The sequence below is a fragment of the Terrapene carolina genome, unplaced genomic scaffold, assembly GCF_002925995.2.
Source record: "Terrapene carolina triunguis isolate 2854851 unplaced genomic scaffold, T_m_triunguis-2.0 Scaffold443, whole genome shotgun sequence".
Lineage (NCBI taxonomy): Eukaryota > Metazoa > Chordata > Testudines > Emydidae > Terrapene > Terrapene triunguis.
The window spans coordinates 84,528-99,700 of NW_020664794.1; the positions used below are offsets into that span (position 1 = coordinate 84,528).

General features: G+C 55.9%; 1 protein-coding gene across 1 annotated transcript in view; it reads right to left on the reverse strand.

The window, feature by feature from the left end:
- LOC112122078 overlaps positions 1-14,983 on the reverse strand; it is a 59,477-nt gene extending 44,494 nt beyond the window's left edge. The window contains exons 1-6 of the mRNA XM_029913078.1: positions 14,917-14,983; positions 12,870-13,268; positions 11,137-11,263; positions 10,269-10,382; positions 8,068-8,953; positions 4,118-4,265 (exon numbers count right to left, since the gene is read on the reverse strand). Of these exons, the coding sequence (XP_029768938.1) occupies positions 4,118-4,265; positions 8,068-8,953; positions 10,269-10,382; positions 11,137-11,263; positions 12,870-13,268; positions 14,917-14,940 (1,698 nt within the window). The 5' untranslated portion in view covers positions 14,941-14,983. The remainder of the gene's footprint in view (positions 1-4,117; positions 4,266-8,067; positions 8,954-10,268; positions 10,383-11,136; positions 11,264-12,869; positions 13,269-14,916) is intronic.
- Between the last annotated feature and the right edge of the window lie 190 nt (positions 14,984-15,173).

Consider the following 15,173-nt stretch of genomic DNA (forward strand, 5'->3'; position numbering starts at 1 on the left):
TCTGTCCACAAACTGAAAAGTCACTGGTTGCCCTGCTCACTCAGGAACCTAGCTTTCAAAGCCTCCCGGATGCACAGGGCGTCCCGCTGGGATCTTCTAATGGCCCGGCTGTCTGGCTGGACGTAATCAGCAGCCAGGCTATTTGCCTCTAGCTCCCACCCCGCCATAAAGGTCTCCCCCTTGCTCTCACATAGATTGTGGAGCACACAGCAAGCTGCAATAACGATGGGGATATTGGTTTCACTGAGATCACAGCGAGTGAGTAAGCTTCTCCATCTCCCTTTGAGACGGCCAAAAGCACACTCCACCACCATTCTGCACTTGCTGAGACGGTAGTTGAACAGTTCTTTTTCTGTGTCCAGGGCGCCAGTATAGGGCTTCATGAGCCAGGGCATTAGCGGGTAGGCTGGGTCCCCGAGGATGACTGTAGGCATCTCCACATCCCCAAGAGTTATTTTGTGGTCTGGGAAGTAAATACCTTCCTGCAGCCGTCTAAACAGACCAGAGTTCCTGAACACACGAGCGTCATGAACCTTGCCCGGCCATCCGACGTAGATGTTTGTAAACCGTCCCCGATGGTCCACCAGTGCTTGCAGCACCATTGAAAAGTAGCCCTTTCTATTGATGTACTGGCTGGCCTGGTGGTCCGGTCCCAGGATAGGGATGTGAGTCCCATCGATAGCCCCTCCGCAGTTTGGAAATCCCATCGCGGCAAAGCCATCTATGATGACCTGCGCGTTTCCCAGGGTCACAACCTTTGGGAGCAGTACCTTCACGATTGCCTTGGCTACTTGCATGACAACAACCCCCACGGTAGATTTGCCCACACCAAATTGATTGGCGACTGACCGGTAGCTGTCTGGCGTTGCAAGCTTCCAGAGGGCTATGGCCACTCGCTTCTGGACAGTGAGGGCTGCTCGCATGCGGGTGTCCTTGCGCTTCAGGGCAGGGGACAGCAACTCACAAAGTTCGAGGAAAGTCCCCTTCCGCATGCGAAAGTTTCGCAGCCACTGGGATTCATCCCAGACCTGAAGCACTATACGGTCCCACCAGTCCGTGCTTGTTTCCCGGGCCCAGAATCGCCGTTCAACAAAATCCACATGCCCCATTGCCACCGTGATGTCCTGGGCGCTGGGGCTCGTGGTTTCTGACAGCTCTGTGCCACTCTCCGACTTCAGGCTCTCACGGCGGTGCCGTAGCCTCCTCGCCCGATTTCTCTGCATCTGCCTCAGGGAAAGGTGTATGATAAGCTGCGAGGTGTTGAGAACGGCCACAAGTGCAGCGATGGTCGCAGCGTGATCCATGATCGCAGTGCTGTGGCGTCCGCGCGGTCACTGACCAGAAAAGTGCGCGAACTGATTTCCCGCCGGCGCTTTCATGGAGGGAGGGAGGGCGTTAGTGACGGACGGATGACGACAAATTTTTTTTACCCAGAAGGCATTGGCGGCTCGACCCAGAATTCCGATGGGCAGCGGGGACTGCGGGAACTGTGGGATAGCTGCCCACAGTGCACCGCTTCCAATATCGACGCTCGCCCCGTTAGTGTGGACTCACAAAGTCGAATTACTGTCCTTAGTGTGTCCTTAGTGTGGACACACACGTTCGACTTTGCAATATCGATTCCACATATTCGATTTAAGTAAAATCGAATTACCCTCGTAGTGTAGACATACCCTAAGGTGCCTCAAGTACTCCTGTTCTTTTTCCTAATACAGTAAGAAAGTGATTACAGATGGAATCTCACCCTCAGAGATGTTCCAGTAAGCTTCTTTTACAGACTAGTCTCCTTCTAGTCTGGGTCCAGCAACACTCACACCCCCTGTAGTTACTGTCCTTTGTGCCAGTTTCTTTCAGGTATCCTATGGGGGTGGAGAGGCTGCCTCTTGAGCCAGCTGAAGACAAAATGGAGGGGTCTCCCAGAGCTGTATATAGACTTTCTCTTGTGAGTGGAGACCCCTTCCTCTCTCCTAGGCAGAATCCAGCTGCAAAATGGAATTTTGGAGTCACATGGGCAAGTCACATGTCCATGCATGACTCAGAACTTTATAGGTGGCAGCCATTGCCCACATGCTACCTTGAACATCCCCAGGTAGACTTCTTATGTGGATTGGAGTCTTCCAAGGTCCCATTGTCTGTTAAGTGTTTCTTGATTGGGCACTTACCTTGCAAATCCCTTTCTAAAGAAGCTGACCAAATGCCTTACTGAGGCTACTTAAAATCAAACCAGTACACAGTCAATATTCATAACTTCGAATACAACAATGATACGTGCCTACAACTAGGATGAATAGATTCAGTACATCATAACATTTGCAGAGAGATGTTACATGGCATATGTAGCATAAAACATATTCTAGTTATGTCATATATACATATATATATATTCATAAGCAGATTTCCATAAAGCATTATGGGGTGCACCATCACAGTTGGATTTAACCCTTGCTATTAACAGAAAAGGAAAAGACATTCACACACACAGATCTCACTGATGATGAAGTACCTAGGAGTACACACCAATAGGTATTTAACCAGGATTTAAAGGCTGAGAGTATGTCACGTAAGGTCCTGTGCTTTGGGGACAGCAAGGTGTTCTGGAGTAAGAAGTTATCCGTAATAAGCAGTTGGCTTCATCTACTTGCAGGTTCATATCCAGCACTGGCAAACTGGATGGGACTGATTCTGTCAATGAATTTCATTCTTATAAGAGCTGGTCAAAAAGTAGAAAAAAATTTTGCAAAAATTTCAAAGTTGTTGCCGTTTGTCAGGATTCAAAATAGAACAATTTTTATTTTTTCTAAAAATCTTCCCATACTATTTAAAAAAAAAGGAGATTTGCTGTTTTCGCTCTCTTTTTTCCTTCTTGCTAGTGTGTGTAATAATGGCTAGGCTTTGGGTTTTCTCCACTTTTCGTTTTGCTCATCCGTGACTTTCCAACTCTGGAAAAGCTACAGCACGGCAGAGACACGTGGTCTCCTTTTTCCTCTGGCTAGAGTTGGGGATGTGAGTATGTGGCAAAAGAAAGAATAAAAAAATGCAGGGGGGGCGGGGTGGGAGTCCCAACCTGAGAACTTATTTGATTTCTGGCATTTCGTGGCAAAAAAAGGAGAAAAGCAAAACATGAAATTTGCAGTTTGGACCAAAAAAACCAACAACAGAACCTGAAGAAGTTCAGGAGAAAAGAAAGCCTTTTGTGTACATTTTCAGGTTAAAAACCAGGCAATTTTTCATCAGAGAAAGGTTTGAATGGAAAAGCAGCAGCAGTTAATCCATGATCTAACACCCCAACAGCAGCAGCTGTACAACAGGTGGTCACCATGCTATGGCTGCCCGCTACAGCAGGACCAATGAGCCTCGATCTGGAAGCGACCCCCATTCCCATCAGGCTTACAAAGATAGGGCCTGCTGGCCTTCCCTGAAACCTCAGCAGGGTGTCACAGCAGCCTGGTGGCCCGTCGAACCAATGGGCAGGCTTGCTGGCCCCGTACCTAACCGGGATGGTGCAAATGGCTTATCACGCTTTAGACCAGGTTACTGCCCGAGATTATGTGCAAATCAAAGCAGCCGTTAACGCTCTGGACATCGGGGAAGAGACGTTCTGGCTATGTTTCCAGAAGGAGTGGGATCCTCCGGGAAGACGGCCATGTCTGATCACCCTCAGACCTGAGATGAAAACAGGAGGCCCAGTTGGCAGAGACGATTTTATTTGAACAATTCTCCCAGATATTGGGAAAAAGGACGAGCTCCTATGGCATCGACCGGAGACGACGGCTGATGCTGTTTGCTTCAGGCAGGGCCGGCTCTGGCTTTTTTGCCGCCCCAGGCAAAAAAGCCTCCCGCCGCCCTCCCGCGGGGAGCGCGGCAGGGGAGGGCGCCGAGCCCGGCCACGGCCCCGCTCTCCCCGGGTGAGCACTGCCCCCCTCCAGGTGCCGCCCCAAGCACATGCTTGGAGGGCTGGTGCCTGGAGCCGGCCCTGGCTTCAGGGAGAACTATCTGGCAGCTAAGACCCCTGTGATGATGACGCCTCGCAAGGGGCCTCCTAGGGCCAGCACAGACCAGTGAGAAAACTGGCCACACCCACAACAAGGGCACAAGGTTGTTTGGTCTGAAAACTGACCATGCGCCATCCTTGCTCCTGCTGGCTGGTGGTGGGTTTCACCAGCTCTTCTGCCAGGGATGGAGGTAGCTTCTCTGTTATGTTCTGTATTGAATTAAAACCCAGGCCTTGCTCTTGCAGGGGGATCCACACAGGCATAAGGGTCCATCTAAACGCACCCCACTGCAGGATGTGTTATTGCTGTGGGTGGCCAAAATTCTGGGCTACCTGTCAGTTTTTCCCCACCAAGCTTCAGAGAACATTATTCCAGGGCTCCCCCGAGCCGCATGGTCTGTTCTCCCCTCTCCTGCCATATGCCACCCCTTTTTCTCCTTCCCCTGCATGTTCTTCTTTTCTCGCCTTCTCTATCTCCCCCCGACCCTGCGTGGGCTTACGGGTTTCCAAAGTCGAGATCCCCCTCCCTGTTCTCCAAAGTTTGCCCCCTCCTTTCTCCCCTCTCCTGCAGTTCTCCAGCCCTCCCATCTAGCCCCCCACCTCATTGCCTTGCTCCTCACTTCCCCTGGAAGCAGCTCAGGAGAGCTGCTCAGCCTAGCTAGGGTTTAGGTGTGCTCTCGTTACACTGTCAAAACAGACAACACCGTACGGGGAATAATCATCATTTATTAAGTGCCAGGACACAGAAGATGCGGCTCCTGCCCCCGAAGAAGTTACAGTCTAAACAGCCAACACAAACACAGCTAGCCACCTCCACAGCTCACACTGGTCATGGGGGAGGAGTAAGTGTGGGGGGAAACTACAGAAAGGAAGGGGGTATCCGATCAGCAGTGGGGGAGGGGTATGAGGTGGGCGCTCTCAAGGAAACCAGGGGGTCAGCGTGGAGAAAACTGCAGAAAGGTAAAAGATACAGACTAGCACCTGACAGGACCCAGAGGGGAACCTACCCAGTCACAGCCGGTTCACAGCTTCCCTCTATCTCTCCTTGCACGCTTTGGAGAGCCTGGTTAGCGGGGTCACTTCAAAGCCGTCTTCGCTTTTGTTTCGGGCAGACGCTAACTAGCAGCGTGCCAACGGGCTGCCCCCAGCACAGAAATCCTTCGGTGACCAACCAGCCCTTGGTGGCCGTCCGTGGAGACTGCGAGCCGGACTACTGCAGCAGGCCGGGGGCAAGTTGCACTGGATTCAGTCATGAGGCTGGGTGGATTGTTTTTACCATCCCGTGTGGCCAAAAACAAATCGAGCCCAGACCAGACTCTTGCTGCAATCAACCTGCCCTCCTCTCCCCGTCTCCAAATGGCAATGAGAGGCAGGATGGCCCAGTGGCTACGGCACCAGCCTTGGATTTCAGTGACCTCAGTTCAGTTCCCTGCTATGCCACTGACTTCCTGAGTGACCTTGGGTGAGTCACTTAGCCCGTGCCTCAGTTTCCCCAGCTGTAGAGTGGGGTAATAGGTAATAGCCCTGCCCTACCTCCCAGGCTGTTGTGAGAACTTCATCCCATGGACCTTCCAACCCACCAAGTTCCTCCCTCCTGGCTTTCTGCCCTTGTTTCCAGTCACTGACGGCAGGGGGGGAACGCCCTGCGCCATGAAGTTCCCTCCAGTTGAGGTAACTTCCACAGCCAGGATAATTCCATTCTATTTTCCTAAGTTCTAGATGGTGTTAGCTATACTCTCTCTGCTTCATCCCACCCACCTTGGTCCTTCTCGGGCCACGTCCCCCAGGGCGCTCTGCTCCCATGTGCTTCAGGCAGCGTGGAAGCCATGCCTGGCTCAGTGACGCGGAAGCACACGGGGTCGGATCTGTGCCTGAGTTGCAACAGGCGATGCGCTCTGCCCCATCTCGCTGAAATGGCCTTACAGATGGGGTGGAGGAAGGTTACAAAGTAGAGGGGCTTGTGACCCGCAGACTCCTTGGTGCCACTGGGCAGAGGGCCCAGGGTTTGCAAGGATCCCCTAGGTCGGATGTACGCCTCAGAGTGCACCGAAGGTCTCTACTCAGAGCCAGTAACCTACCGGACATCAGAATCACTGCACGACGTATGTACGGAGAATAGTGAAGGAGAGCTGGCTCTGGACTTCCCAGGGTCTTGGAGGGAACAAGGCAGGTCACCAGGAGGCGACACACCTTGGAAATGCTCTTTTCAGGCAGGAGGTAGCAGACCCCGCTCTCCCTCCAGAGCCGTGTGTGACGGGACAGCTCACACCACGGGCCCGGCTGCACACTGAGCCACTGTCCTCTCGCGCAGACTGCACACACTGACACAAACAGCAGCTGACGTCCTGTTTATGAATAAAGACAAAGGATGGGACTGGTCGAGGTTGGGGGGCAAAGAACCACACGGAACCCCTCACCTCGGAGGCAAGCAGCTAGTGGGGGGTGAGCAATATTCTCCCAGCCGTGGGGGCTCTCGGGAAAGAAAAGGCCAGGTCCTACAACACTGCTTATGATTTTATTTTAGCTGGAACCCTCTGCTATCGCTTGACGCTCTGGGCTTCGTTAAATAACCTTATCCTCGATTTCCCCATGTGCTGGGTGGGACGCGGAGCGGCGAACTGAGGGGCGGCTGGAGGGCGGGCTGGTTCTTGGGAAACAGCAAATCCGTGACTCCTGCGAGTGGCCGGCAGGCCCGGGGCTGGACACTCCAGGGAGACGCTGCAGGCTCGAGGGGGCCTATCGGTAACCATCAGAGAGGAAGTGGGTCCTGCCTGGCCTAGCAGGGAGGGTTTGTGTTGCCCGCTGGCGTTGGGAAGCTGAACCCTGGCAGGCACAGACCAAGCTTCCCCACGCTAAGGGCAGGTGGTAACAAGGTGCCCCAGGGACCATCACAGGGCGCCCCAGCCAAACAGCAGGCAGGTGGGGAAATTACCTGCAAGGAGGATCACCACAGGAACAAACTGTGGAGAGGCCAGGGAAGGAAGGAATCCCGAGCAAGATTCCTAGAGGATCACGGCTGGGTCGTCCACGGCCCCTGCTATGAGAATACACGGATCCCGCACAGATTCCCAGGCTCCAACGGGGCAGCAAACTGAGGAAGCCGAATATCTGAATATTCATGAGCCGGGGGATCCCCAGGCAACACCCGCTAAAACTGAGCTGGGTGCAGCCCTGCCTGGTGCGGGCGTTCCCCAACCCAGGCCGTGGCTGCAGGAGACCCAGGGCCTGAGGCGTGGACGCCCCCTTCCCATGCTGCCGGGGCCCTTTGCCACTCAGGCACAGCGGGACACAGGGGCTGGGACACTGCAGAGAAATCAGTGCCCAGCCCCACATGAACAACTCAAAAAGAACAGGAGTCCTTGTGGCACCTTAGAGACTAACAAATGTATTTGAGCATAAGCTTTCGTGGGCTACAGCCCATTTCTTCGGATGCATAGAATGGAACATACAGCAAGAAGCTATTTATACATACAGAGAACATGAAAAGGTGGAAGAGGCCAATCAATTGAGATGAGCTATCATCAGCAGGAGAAGAAAAACCTTTGAAATGATAATCGAGATGACCCACAGAAGGTGCGAGGAGAACTTAACATGGGGAAATAGCACTAATTGAATCTATTTCCCCATGCTGTAGCCCACGAAAGCTTATGCTCAAATAAATTTGTTAGTCTCTAAGGTGCCACAAGTACTCCTGTTCTTTTTGCGGATACAGACTAACACGGCTGCTACTCTGAAACATGAACAACTCAATGGAGGTGGGGCTAGGAGGGCCCCATCTCCCCTTCAAACTACCCCCCATCTCCTCATCCTTCCCTCCCAGCTAGGCTCTGCCGGCCCTGAGTCCAGAACAGGGCCCCTCCGCTGCCTCCTCCATTTTAAAACCAGTCTGACGCCTACTTCTCTTAACAGAAGGCTGCACTCAAAATATAGCTTCATTCCTGTAAAAATCTCCCGGCGATAAAGTCGCTGCAGTGCGTGCTGCGGTGCCAGCCGGCTGGAGCTCCTGGGCGTTGCTTTCGGAGGGAGGCAGCCCCCTGTAAGCCCCCCCGGAGCATGGTTTCTGGCCCTGCTGTTACCCCACGTGGCCTGGCCCTGGCCCCGGCCCGGGGAAGCCCTTCCCAGGGTGGATGTTCTGGTGGTAGTAGAGCGAGCGCTTGTAACGGAAGCTCTTGCCGCACTCGGCGCAGTGATAGGGGCGCTCGCCTGCGTGCATGCGCTGGTGCTCCACCAGGTACTGGTTGCGCGTGAAGCTCTTCTCGCACTCGGTGCACTTGTAGGGCCGCTCCCCCGTGTGGATGCGCAGGTGCCGCGTCAGGTTGGAGTGGTGGCTGAAGTACTTGCCGCACTGCGTGCAGATGAAGGAGCCTTCGCTCCTCCCCGAGTGGATCCGCTGGTGCAGCACCAGGCTCACCCTCTGTTTGAAGCTCTTCCGGCACTCGGCACAAGTGTAGGGCCGCTCCCCGGTGTGAGCCAGGTGGTGCTTCCGCAGGCTGGACTTGTGGCAGAAGCTGCGCTCGCACTCGGAGCACTTGTAGGGTTTGCCTCCCGCCTGGGCCCCGGGGTGGGGTCTGGGGCCGGGTTTCAGGGCAAAGCTCTCCCTGGGCTGCGGCAGGCAGGGCCCTGCTCCCGCGTGGTCCCTCTGATGCAGGGTAAGATGCTGCCGGCTGCGGAAGCTCTTCCCACACTCGGCGCAGACGAACAGCCTGGCTGCCGCGGGGCTCTGCAGGTGAACAAGCAACGGCTTGAGCTCCTGGGGGTCTGTCCCGCACCGAGTCGGCTCCTCCAGGCCGTTTCCGGGCAGGTCCGCTGGCTCCCTCCCGGGGCTGCACAGGCTCTCCTCACGGGCTGTTCCCTGCTCCGGACACTGGAAAACCTCCATTTCCGGCAACGTCCTTTGTAGCTCCATGTTCTCCGGCTCCTCCTCAGGGCTCTCCTCCTCCACTTTGACCACCACCCTGCTATCTGCAGCAAAACAAAGAGAAGCCAGGCTGTATTCACTGCATAGGCGGGGGATGGAGGCAACCTCCTGAAACTACGGCATCCTGGATTCCCAATGCAAGCCCATGGACGGGCTGGGGCTGGCGAGGGCCAGGGAGCTGAACAAGCCCCTCACAATACCCCTGGGAAAGAGGGGCCAGTTATAGTGTTTTACTGAGCTAAGGCCTCGTCTGCACAGAGCTCCAGGCAAGTCTCCCACTGCCCCGGTTCAGTGCCATCGGTGCTGGCCACCCTTTGGCGCCAGCAGCATCTCAACCACCACGGCACTCTTCCGGAGGGCAGGTGGCGAGAGCGTGAGTGGGCAGTTTGTACCAGCGCCCTCGGGAGGGGAGATCTCCCTCCATTGTCAGCGTATGCTGGCCTCAGTGCCTAGCAGACAGTGTGTGTGTGTGTGAGTGTGGGGGGAACACCCAGGTGCAGGGAAATCGCTGACTGCATATCTCAGGGGAGGGGTCCGCGATCAGCTGCGCTCTGCAGAACTTTGCTGGGAACGAGTGGCTTTCTCCCCCTGCCGTTAGGACGCAGCCAGCGCGCTGGAGAGCCCAGCCTTGCAGACCACACAGCCGCAAAGATCCCAAGGCCAGACGGGACCATTGAATCACCCAGTCGGACCGTGCGCATCACACAGGCCTGAGAACGGCCCCTACAGCAAATCTTTTAGAAAATCCCCCAGCCTTGGTTTAAAAATGGTCAGTGATGGAGACCCTGCCCTGCCTGCTGGTAACGCCTTCCAGTGGATCATTACGCTCATCGGCAAAAATGGCACCTTCTTTCCAGTCTAGCTTCAACTTCCAGCCATGGGATCCAGCCAGCTTCTTAACTCCCCTCCAGTGGCCTGTCCACTGGATCCCAGGAGGTGAACTGCCCTCCCCTCCCAGCCAGAGGTCAACATCGGGGGTTGAGCAAAGCCATTAACACCCTCCCGTGTGGGCCAGGGGCTTGAAATATAGCCTGCCTGGCCCACTGTGATGGGCTCTTTACCCACATGCTAACTCTGCTCCACTTTCAATCGCCTCCTTCAGCTCTGCACCGTGGCTCCCTTGCCAGTCTGCCCGGCTGTCACTCCTGCGGCCTGTGCGAGCGTGTTCCCTATTCCCTGCGAGTCCCTCTCCTCCTCCCGCCTCCCTCCAGACTCCCCTCTCTGCAACATTCACTCACGGCTTTCCCAGCTCATCTGCTCTGCACACAGTCCCCCCTCCCCGCCCCCAGCTCAGCCCAGCGCCTTCGCTCTCTCCTGCCTCTGGCCAGAAAGCACTTTGTGAGGCTGTCTAGAACTCACCCGAGCAGGGCTCCGGAGGGATCTCTCTGCTCTCGGAGTCCTCCCGATCTCTGACACACGGCTCCTCCCCCTGCTCTATCTGGGACACGATGTCGGGTTTGGAGACGGCGTAGTCTGTTCGTGGGAAGAGATATCGACACTCACCGGCTACCCGGCACACGGAGCGGGACCGGCTTTCAAACCAGCCCCCTCTGGTCGCGGAAGGCGATGGGATGGGGAAGAGGGATGGAGGCAAACACGACACCAGCAAAGCTGCTCTCCCCACCCCAGTGGGTCAGTGAGGAACCACAGGGAATGGAGCCCTGCTTGCTCCATGTGGGCTCGGATCACACGACTGCTCCCCAGCCGGGCATGAAGCAGAAAGGGTGCCGCTAGCTGATGGGACAGCCGCCAGGACTCACCTCCATGCAGGGAGGGAATGGCACGCGGATCCCCTAGCCCAGCTGCAGGGAAGGAACAGAGAGAGGAGAGCACTATGGGCATGCACAGGACCCTCTGGATCAGCAGCTGGGCCAGGCCCCTGCCCCACATGTGCACGTGTGCTCTGGATGGGGCCCATTCTCCCCTACGCACCTCTGACGAAGTGGCCAAGCAGCATGTCAGTTGTGATGGCTGCGGTCTAAGGAGCGGGAACCTCCTGGATTGACACCAGCATTTAATTCAATAGCTGGTAACAGCTGCCTGACCCTCCAGCCCTGTAGCACATGAAACCTGCCGGTGAAGGGCACCAGGCTGCATAGAGGACATTAAATTCACTTGAGTCTTACAGTCCCTCAACAGCCACCGGAAGGCAGAGACCTGAATGTATCCCTCCCCCAGAGCAAGGCGGGTCCTTCAAAGGTCACAGGTTTTATGAGAGGATCCTTACCCAGCGAGATCAGGGTCTCGTAATTCCCCTTCATCACGTTCTTGTACAGCTCCTTCTGCCCTCCGTCTAAGTTCTCCCACTCCGGCTCGGAGAAATAGACGGAGACGTCATCAAACGGCACGGGGACCTGCAACCACAAGCATTGCACGCTCAGAAGCCGCTGTCAAATCGTAATGGCAGCAGCAGGCGCTGTCATGTGACGCTACAGACGAGACCAGGGGAGAATATTTCACACACATGCCACGGAAACACTTCACAACTTTTTTTCTTCTTTTTCTAAGCACATTACTGGGGAAACTGCTCAGAGCAACTCGCACAGGGAGGAAGAAATAAACATCATCACGTTTCACCCCCTTCTGTCACCCAGGGCTAGATGCTGATACCCTTATTCCTGGTGAATAGGGCGTGCACTCAGGTGCGTCGATGTGAGTGAGGGCGTGACAATCTGGGCCTGTTTCCCCTCCAGAATTCCCTGTCCCCTGCCGGATCTGTCAAAGCTCCTCCTCCCACTTGGCCCTACACGAAGAGGTGAAATCACCCTGGGAAGCAGCCCCGGCAGTAGGATCCTTGTCGCATGGTAAGTGACAGGCGCGCTCCAGTGAAGAACACACAGCAGTACAGCCCTTTCACGCTTCATCCCTCTCCTTTCATTGGCCGGTGGGTAGGAAGGAGCAGAATGGGGTTAATCAGCTCTGTCCAGGGCTTTGCAGTGCCCTCATAGGCTGGTTTATATCCGATTTATAGATCACCTGGGTCTGACTCCCCTTCCATTGCTTCTGTTACTGGAAGGGCCAGCTGCGCTCAGGGCCCCATGGTGCTGCGTGCTGTATACACACCCAGGAAGAGAGACCCCTCCCCGCAGAGCTCACAAGGCAGACATAGGGCGGGAAGGGAAAAGGCTCCAAGAAGGGAAGGGATTTGCTCAAAGTCACAGACCAGGTTGGTGGGAGACCTAAGAACAGAGCCCCACTCTCCGGATTCCCAGTCCAGTGCACGCTCTGATCCGGTTCAAGATCACGCTCTATCTTTAAAGGGGTGCCCTCAATTTAACCCCCCCACCACACACTTCCCTGTTAATACGTAACTCTTACGGAGCCCAGAACCGAAAGAGATTGGGGAGGGGAGGGATATTCCGCTCTCTTTTTTCAGCCTGTTTGCTATGTGCACGACAGAACCTTTGCGTGAGTCGCATTTCCGTCGTCTCCCTTGCAAAGCCGGCCAGTTTCCCTGCTGTTTGCGTGGGTCTCCCACACCGCCACGGCTTAACATGAAAGAGCAATTTTCAGACCCTCACGAATTGGCTGGGGGACCCAGGGGTGAAGGATGACCTGAAGCCACTTTCAAGTCATTTCTAGCCATCGATTCTATCCTAGTTCTTTGTATCGTGATCGCCCCTCGTGGTCCCAGTCAGGAGTGGAGTCTATAGAGGCACTACAACATCGCACAGAAGCGATTCCCTGCTCCAGACACCTCACTGCCCCTCCAGGGCAGAGTTGTGACTGGTGTGTGCAGAACACAATGGGAGGAGGAGAGGCAGGTGATGGATGGAATCACAAGGTAACAAGAAGCAGATGCTGCTTCTTAGCCAAAAAACAATTGATCAGCTTAATACCTGTACATCCTGTGTGGGGTGTTACATCGGCCCTTGCGTGGCTGGAGGAGAAATTGACTCAATGACTTCATAATTTCCCTCCATCGTTAATCAGTATGATCTAACTAGCTGAGATAGTTACCTTGGGGACGTCCCCCTTAGTCCCTGGGGGGAGCCTCAGGACCCAGAAGTTCCTGTTCTTCAGCAGGTTCTCCATGTTCTCCAGCCTCCTCTGCAGGACCCCGTACTCCTGGATCAGAGTCTCCAGCACGGCCCACTTACTCTCCAGCTGGTTCCCGAACTCCACCACGGTTTTCTCACAACCTATCAATTTCTTCTCAGCCGTCCCTGTTCTCCCTTCCAGATTCAGCAACCGGATGGCGTGAGCATCCACTTTTCTCTCCACAGCTTGAACGGCAGCGACTAGAGTCAGGGAGATCTCCGCCGTGTGCAGCGGGGTTTCTCTCGCAGAAGTCCGTCGGGGGACAGCGTGGGGCTGTGAAAGGGGCCAGTGCTGAGACTCCATGTCCCATTCTGGAGCCTGTGTGCATGGAAAGACACGGAAAATGGAGCTGGGAGCACATTCCCTTTGTCAACATCAGCTCCTAAGAGCAACAGCCGCTCCCAGGCTACCGGCTGCTCGATGCTTTGTCGGACCCAATTTTTAGTCTTACTGAATGCACACACAAAACCTCCTAGAGTACAAGCAGGATGTTATGCTAAGGTCAGGTGGAGAAGTTAAGCACTCAAAAGTAACGAGATTCCAGAAGCTAAGGTTGAAAGATCAACTACCAGGCACATTTCTGCTTTGAAATCGGATTCTGCAGCAAACAGGGCCCTAGGACTCCATGTTTGTGTCTGTGATTTTCAGAACAGTTTTGCCCAGTGTGGAAAGAAAAAAATGGTACAAAGACACCACACTAGCCCTGCAAACACAACCCAGATGCTAAGTCAGCAGGTTCTCAAACTACGGCCCATGGACCACGGCTGATCTGTGGAGAGCTGACAGGTCACACAGCGCGAGCTCCACCTTCTCCCTTCTACAGGTACGTAGGCTCTTCACTGGAAGGAAGAACTTGATGACTTGTAGAAAGAGCAGGGAACAAGGCAGAGCCAAGCCTAGCGGCCTTTAGTAGTAGTTGCTGGAAAGGAACCAGGAGCCACCGGCAGGGACCGCTGCCACCAGCAGAACAATTGCAAACAGCGAAACACTTTCCTGAGATCATTTCTGCATGCAAGGAATTGCTGTTGTTGCCACGGGGAAGTTGTGCAAACCAGCAGGAGATGGGCTGGGTGACAGCCAGTGGGAGGAAGGGGGGGGGTGTCCGCAAGACACACACCTGATTAAAGATGTGGGCAACACCATGAAAAAGTTTCAGACCTCCTGTCTAAAGCCCCCCCCCTTGAAAGACCAGCTGAGTATTTGTAACCACCCTACAGACCCAGCAAAGCAAGAACTGGAACATTTCCACCTTCTCAGGCCCAGCAGAGCCAGCATTGTTGAGGGCTCTAGTCAGAGCTAACCTAGTGTAGCCAGGGCGGAGCTGGGAAGTTTTTCGCTAGCGGGTCAAATACAATTGACTAAGGTGCTGAGAGGAGCAAAGCAGACTCTCTGGTCAGGCTGCCTTTATACAAGCATTGGGGGGAAGGGGTAGCCAAGCCGCCCTTAGCTGCGGCGGCGCCGTCTGGACGCGGCATTACCCGACGCCTCCTCGGGCAGCATCCGGTCCGATCCCCAAACACGTGTTAGGGCCGAAGGGAAGGGTGAGAAAATCCCCGCTCTGTCCCAGAGCCCAGCCCAAGGGGGCAGGGGAAGGAAGCGGTGCCCTTGTGCCTGTGCCCTTAGCAACCCCCGGGCCCCGCGGTCTGGGCGCCCAGGACCGGGACTACCCCCTTGCCCCGGGGGGCTCCGCGGGCTCCCAGCAACGACAAAGGGCGAAGCTCCGGGGCTGGCAGGCGGAGCAGATGCCCCAGTTTAACCTGTCCCCGGACCCGGTGTCATTGGCCGCCAGTTGCTCCCCGCCCCCGGCAGGACCAAGCCCCGTCCCGGGCCCCTCCCCAGCGCGTGCGGCCCGGCGGCAGGAACCGGGTGCGGGGCACCCTGCCCACCGCGCCCGGCCGAGACCGCACAGACCCCGCGGCTGCCGAGCAGCAAAGCCCCGGCCCCGGCTCCCCGCCCCGGCCCTTACCTGGGCAGCGGCCCGCTCGGCCATGGCCCTTTGTCCCGGCCCGGAGCTCGCCCGTCACCGCGGCCCGGGGAGCGCTGCTGGCCGGGCTGGGGGCCCCGGGCGAGGGAACGAGCCGGGCGGCAGGATCCGGACCCGAACCCGAACCCGAGGTCCGCTCCCGCTCCGGGCTGGGCAGAGTCCCGGCGCCGCCTCGCCTCGCCTCGCCACGGGCCGGCCCCGCTGCCGGGCGGAGCAGAGCGAGCGCAGCCGGGAGGGAG